This window comes from Haliaeetus albicilla, chromosome 18 (assembly GCF_947461875.1).
Source record: "Haliaeetus albicilla chromosome 18, bHalAlb1.1, whole genome shotgun sequence".
Lineage (NCBI taxonomy): Eukaryota > Metazoa > Chordata > Aves > Accipitriformes > Accipitridae > Haliaeetus > Haliaeetus albicilla.
Window position 1 is genome coordinate 897,658 of NC_091500.1, and position 6,845 is coordinate 904,502.

General features: G+C 50.7%; 1 protein-coding gene across 1 annotated transcript in view; it reads right to left on the reverse strand.

Annotated features, from left to right (window-relative positions):
• ASXL2 (ASXL transcriptional regulator 2) overlaps window positions 1–4,808 on the reverse strand; it is a 130,799-nt gene extending 125,991 nt beyond the window's left edge. Inside the window, exon 1 of the mRNA XM_069805396.1 lies at window positions 4,533–4,808. Coding sequence (XP_069661497.1) covers window positions 4,533–4,589 — 57 coding nt within the window. The 5' untranslated portion in view covers window positions 4,590–4,808. The remainder of the gene's footprint in view (window positions 1–4,532) is intronic.
• Window positions 4,809–6,845: the final 2,037 nt, after the last annotated feature.

The window sequence follows — 6,845 nt, forward strand, 5'->3', positions numbered from 1 at the left end:
GCATATTTTTGCAGCAGTCTTGGAACCTTTGCAGATTTTTCAAGTTTGTGTATACAGGTGAGTAAATGGACTCGGGTACTTGTAGACAAGTGGGAAACTTCTACAATTTAGATCCTTCCACCCTCTCTTCTGCATACGTCTTTAACAGAAAGCAAGGAAAAATGGCATCCCTCAGATTCCTTGCTTCATCGCCCCCCAGAAAATTGCACCTTATTAAAAAGGACAGTCTTAATAAAGTCAACTTGCAAAAGCATGCTATGTTTCCCTAACAAATAAGGCTTCTACTTGACTTCGCCTTTTGACCTTACTACATTATCTTCTGTTTGACATAGCAGATGGGCCTGCAAACCCCAGATCAGATTTTATGTTCTGCACTATCAGTTTCAGAGATGGCACGTCTTTTCATTTTAATTCTTCAGTTGACACAAGTGATGCAAACAAACCCCTACAGCAAGAGAGAAGCTGAGTTCACATCACAAGAGCTGCACAGTAACTGCCAGCATCATGACAGGACTCATACTTGGTCATCTATGCCTTAAGAGGTGCCCACCACAACACGTTTAAGCTCCGTCTGCTTTCCCAAGGGCATTCTCACACTGCATTGCCACCCTCCAAAGCCAACAAAGTCGGTTTGACCCAACAGGAAATCAGCACACAGGAAAAAACACGGCTGCAGCAGCTCCCTCTCACAAACAGGTAGCATAAAAGACTGCATTTTGTGTTCCTAGATGACCCAGCCAAGGGGCATTTAGAGAAACCATCTCCAGCCCACATTTGCATGGCCCCTATGCCTTGGTACTCTGAGGCCATACAGCAGAAAACTGTTCTGTCGGGTCACACGCAGGGACTTCCCATGAAAAACAAACACCAAATTTCTTCAAACTTGGCACATGACAGCATACACTTTCCTCCATACAAACAAAGCACAAAGACAGCCTAGCCTGTTTGTGGCTTCCGTCCAGCAACAGGACTTCTTGTCTGGATCTAAACAGGCCACTAACACACCACAACAGCCCGTTCGCTGCCATACTCCATCACACAGCAGAGCAGAGGATGGCAGCAGGGAGATGCACAGAGCATTCAGCTGTGGTCTCGTCCCTCCCTGTTTCGGAAAGCTGCATCCCAAAGACTGTGTTAAACATAAGCAAGAGGAACAGCAACAACTCTGAGACCCAAGCAGTCAAAACAAAGCGCAGAACTTCTCTGCTGCACAACCAAAGTCCCATTGCCACAAGCAACGTGGCTCCTGCCCCCTTCAACCACAGCCACCATGACTATCAATTCAATACTACAATGATAATGCTTACCCAAGTCAGACTAAGGCAAGTACCACTGAATATTTGTTCTCATCTGCCTGCACCAGCTTAACAGGCATCAGTTCCAGTTCTCTGATATCCACTGGACCGCCACAGCCATACGTTTAAGCTCAGCCACAGCAGGGCACTGCACAGCCACCAGCCCGGCTGCCCGCACCATTACGTTAGTACAAGGTCCCTGGCACAGATCTGTATGTAAGATTACAAATTGAGCCCGGACACCAGTTTATGGTGCAGTTCAAGAATTGGCACGAAGAATTAGCCAAAGGCAGCCAGAATGTGGTCATCCAGTTTGACAATAGAGGTTCAGCAGTATGGATACACACAGACCCTGTGACGTAGCCTTGGTGCCAGAAAACAAGGCCTAAAACTCAAGTTTACCAGTACAGATGTAATCTGCCTGTTCTAGTCTTCAGCAGAATAGATAAATCAGCTCTTTTCTTTAGACACACTGTCCCATTGGTGTGTGTCTGCAGTTTGGTTGCTCCACCACTGTATCTGAAGAGGATACTCCAGGCTAGAGACATATACAGTGTATTTATCTTAAACCCCTGTATCCTAAACTTGTGTACTATATAGTATCAGCTTCTTACCTTAATGAAGCTTTTTACTTTAACTGCAGGGACACCCAGCCATTGTCCCAAGAAGTCACAAGTTAACAGTCATCTGCAGCTGCAAATTTACTGAATGAGCCAGGAAATAAGAAAAAGGTTGTTTATCAACAGTAACTTCCTCCCTGAAAGCGCTGCCCACATGGGGCACCCTTTCCTTACTTCACACTGCAATTCTGCTCCAATTGATAGCCGAATACACCCAAGAAGCAAGCATAGCTTGAGTCCCACTGAATCCACCTTATCCACATACCTAACCTGAGGTCCTTCTACCAAACAGAAAGGCCACACTTCTGCTGCTTACCACCTTGTTCCAGCTAACGCTGAACCGCTACAACAGATTAAGCTAATTCAAGTAAATATTACCTTGGTGGGGAGGGGAGAGCACATTCCCATCAACTCCCTTGCACTGGAGGACACCTAATTCCAACTATCTGGTTAGGAAGACTAAACTGGCATGAAGCCAGATCAGCACCATAACAACAATGATGGTTTTTTGCTGGTTTAGCTCCCTGAACTACCTACGAGCACCAGTGGTGAGGTGACAGAGAGAGTGAGGAGGCAGAGAGGGGACAGAATTGACACAAAAACATCAGCTGTGATGGCCTTACACTGCTATTCAGCCACTGCAGGGCAGTTTGCCAGGGCAAGCAGGTCTATAGCCAGCTGCCATCAAAACTTGCAACCCCAAGCCCCCTCCCCTGCAGCTCTGTGCTGACCCGTGACTGTCAGGGCTCACTCCACCCCACAGCAAGCCAGCTTATGAGAGCTCAGCGAGTGAACTAACTCCACAAAAGAGTGCAGAAATGCAACACTATGCTGAAGAGAAAATGGAAGGTTTCTCAAGCTTGAAGAAAGTTTTATGTTACCTTTGAGGAGCAGAAGAATAGGGTACCCGAGAGCTGCCACATTTCTTAATGCGGTTTTATAATATACCCTACAAACTTCAATCACCGGCAGCTGAGAAGCCAATACAAGCACACAAGCTAGGACAAGAATCAAAAGACATTATTTCAAACCAAAAAAGCAGGGAAACTTTTTGAAGATTGGAGTTGGAGTTCGACCAGAATATTTTAACATTCCCGCTGAATACACAAATAGAAATATTTGCCAAAACTGAGGTTTTGGCAAGCATTTACTCATCTTTTCCTAGTTTTGGCTGCTTCTGCTATGAATCTAGGTATGCAACCCAGGATAACATGTAACCTTCAGTTTTGATAAGTTTTCAGTGCAGCTTTTCTAAATACATGTTTTAGCCTTTAAGTGGATTTTGGAAGAGATCAGTGGATGAACAGCAGTGCACATAGGCTGAAAAAGATTTGGTCCCACTTATACCCTACACTGGCGATTCTTCCACTCTTTTTTCAAAGCAAATTATTAAAAAAAAGATACACAAAAACATACAGAGAGGTACCAAAGTGTTCACCTGTGGGACAGTATCTTATATTCTTAAAATAGTTAACTGCATCATATCTCCTGAAAGAGCAGCTATTTTGCTGCCTTTCAAACTGTAAATACAAGGCCCAAATAAATTACTATTTATTAAAATAGTGCTTGCAAGTCTCAGCCACAGATGCCTATTTACATTTGCTTTCTAGCCAGACTTTTCAAGTCTTGTTTTAACAGATACCTCTTTCAGAATGGTTATGATAGAACCCAAACTCCTCCCCCTCTCCATTAGACAGATTCGAGTCCGCACTGCAAATTCAGATATCTCAGAAGCTTGTGTTGTACTTCCACAATTCAACACTTCTGTCCAGCTCCTCCAGGTTGCACTTGTTTCCTCTCTCTCACGCTTGTCCCACTACTCAACATCCTTTTTCTTTTATCCACCCTCTAGCGTGCCTGCCCCACAGAGAAACTACAGTAAGTCCATACTGAAAACAGTACAGTAGCAACGACTGTCAGACTGGGAAATTAGAAGATAAAAATTCTCCTTTTAGGTTTTGCAACTTGCTATCTGACGTGAGGCAATTCAGTAGCTCCTACTGCAACAAGTTCTGCTGCATGAAAGACACGGATGCACTGAGAATACTGAAAAAAACCACTGTGCATGTCACTTGTTTGCTAATATTATTTACATCCGCAGCAATCGCAGCATTTTGCAAATATGAAAAGGTAATCCCTCCCCCACAAAGCTTCCCATATAAATTTGCGCTTAGAAACATTCAGCAACTGGAGAACAGATCAGAATTAAAAAAAAAAACAAAAAACAAACAAACAAAAAACAAAACAAAACAAAAAAACAAAACAAAAAAAACCAAAACCAAAAACCTGCCTATGCAAGCGCGCAGCCAAGGAACAAAGTTGCAGGCAGGGACAGGCCGGCAGCTCGCACAGACCGCGCAGCCCCTCACCCCTTCGCACCTCACCGGGCTGCCCCTGCAGCCCCGCAGGCAGCCGGAGGCCGAGGCTGCACCGACCCCGACCCCCCCCACCGCCGCCGCCATCGAGGCTGCCCGCCGCGCACGGGCTCTGAGCGGGGCCAGGCGCGAGGGGAACGGCCGTTCCCCGCAGGAGGGAGCCCGCATGACCCGGAGGCCTCTGACCGGCCCCAGCGGCCTACCGCCCGCCCGCCCGCCCGCGGCCCGCAGGCCCCGCGTACCGTCCGGGCGGCCTCTGCCCAGGTCCTGCCCTTCTTCCTGCGGCCCTTCTCCCTCATGTCGGACGCGACCGGGCGCAGCTGACTCCGAAGTACCCTTGGGAGGGGAAGAGGGTCCGTCCGCCCGGGAGGGGAGGCGGAAGGAACGGGGGAGAGCCGGAGCGGGCGGCGGCGGCGGCCCTAGGTGCGGACAGCCCCGACCGCGGCGGGCCCTGCGCCCGCCGCCGCTGCTGCTGCCATATTGGGATCCTACTGTAAAGGGCCCCGGTCATGTGACCCTGCCCCGCGTGACTCCACCTACTGTACGGGCGGCGTAAGGGGAGGGCGGAGCTCTGCGCCCAGCGGCTCCGCCTTCCCGGTGCCTGCGCATGCGCGCTCCCCGCCTCCGCGCCGGCTGCCAAAGGGCGCGGCCGCCCCCCCCCCCCCCCCCGTCCCTGAGGCGGAGGGAAAATGGCGGCGGCGGCGGCGGGGTCTCCTCGGGGCCGCCCGCCCCGCTTCTACCCCGGGCGGCACGGCGACCCACCGCCACCAGCTCCTTTCTCCCTCGCTGCTACCGCCGGCCGCCGGCTCTCCTCCCCGCCCCGCTCCTTCAGCCCCAGTCGCCCACCCCATGGCGGTCCGTTGCCCTCACGGTCACCAGCTGCCCCCCTCCGCTGCCTGCGCCCGGGGTGCAGTCACCATGGGGTGGCCACCAGCCACCCCCCTTCCCTGTCCTGACAGACAGCAGAAGCCACCGAACCGCCCCCCCCTCCTCACGCCAACTCCTGGCCCACCTTCCCCCCTCAAGACCACGGAGCTGGGCCCGTTGCTGACCATTGCTTCACAGCTCCACTCGTGTTCCCTTCTCCCTCGCCGCTGACCGCCAGCCAGCCACGCACCCCCTTTCCTCTGGTAACCCCAACTAACCTCGCAGCCGGACGCCTAATTGCCATCCGCGTTCTTCTCCTGGATCCAGAACCTGCAGTCAGTCCCCATCCTCTGGCGTCAAGCCCCCAGGCGCCCCGTGGCGGTTAACCAGCATCCCAGGTGCCATCTTCCTCCGTCGGCACCTCCACCCTGCGCGCAGCCGCTGCCCTGAGCTGCCAGCTGCCTTTGCTCCCTCCCGCGGCCTCCTCCATCGCGCAGCCTGCTGCCCACCAACTAACCGCCTTTTCCCTCGCCAACACCATTACCTGCTCCCATCCACATGCTGCCACAACGGACTGTCCCGGCTGTTGGCTGTTCTCCTGCAACGCTGCTCAGCATGCTCCCAGTCCCCTTGTTCAGCACAGCTGTCCCCCCATCCCACCTCGACCTCTGGAGTTGCAATCCACTCCCATCTTCCCTCAACCAAAAGCCCCTTCTGCCCTTGGAAGCCCCAGGAGCTCCCAGGTGACACTCCCATCCCACCCAGACTTGTGATTTTATTTCCATCTTCTCTCCTGTTAAAGGAGGGATATCACTGACTGGATAGAAAAACTAATCATCATGCTATTTGAAAGCCAGCCCTTGTTACCCACCTGCAAAGGACATACATCTATGCAGCATCTCAAATGGTTGCTCTTTCCATATCGTGGTCTCGTAGAAAAATGAGCAGCTTCTCACAGTGTGCAGCATCATATGTTCCTGTTTCTATGGGAAGAGAATGTGGAAAATCATGGTATATGCCAGTGTGGGAAAGCCACCATCAGTGAATATACTGTGTCAGGGACAAAAGAAAGTTACGGCCGGTGTCCTTACAGGTGTTTGTACACTTTAGTCCTACAGTGGGTTGCAAGCTTGTGTACAACAGTTGGACAATGAAGCCAAAACAGAGTAATGGGCATAAATGTACAGCATAAATGGTTGTACAAGACAATGTTGAACTGAGCATCAAGAGAAAGGAGCAAGTTCTCGTTATGAACTAGTCTTTGAAGAAAAATCACTTACCAAGGCTGTGAAAGAGGTAAGCTGATCCAGGATCTAAGATTAAAGACCACTTCTCTACCTCCTAAGTGAATCTCAAGCCGACTCCCAGAATTATAGCTTGCTTCTTTTACTAAGATGTAATATGGTACCTGCTCCAACCCATGATGTTAGAGTGGCCCTCAGAATTTATGTTGTGAGTCATAAATTTGTAGAGGCATTGGCTGGAAGAAACATCAGGAGGTCTCTAGTTCAACCTCACCTAAAGCGGCACTGTCAGCAGCATTAGGTTGGGTTAACTGTGGCTTTGTCTGGCCGTGTCCTGAAATCATCCGAGCCTGGAGATTCCCCCACCTGCCTCGATAACCTGTGCTCACCTACATCTTCTGGAGGAATTTTTCCTGCTGTCCAACCTGAACCTCCAAACTGCGG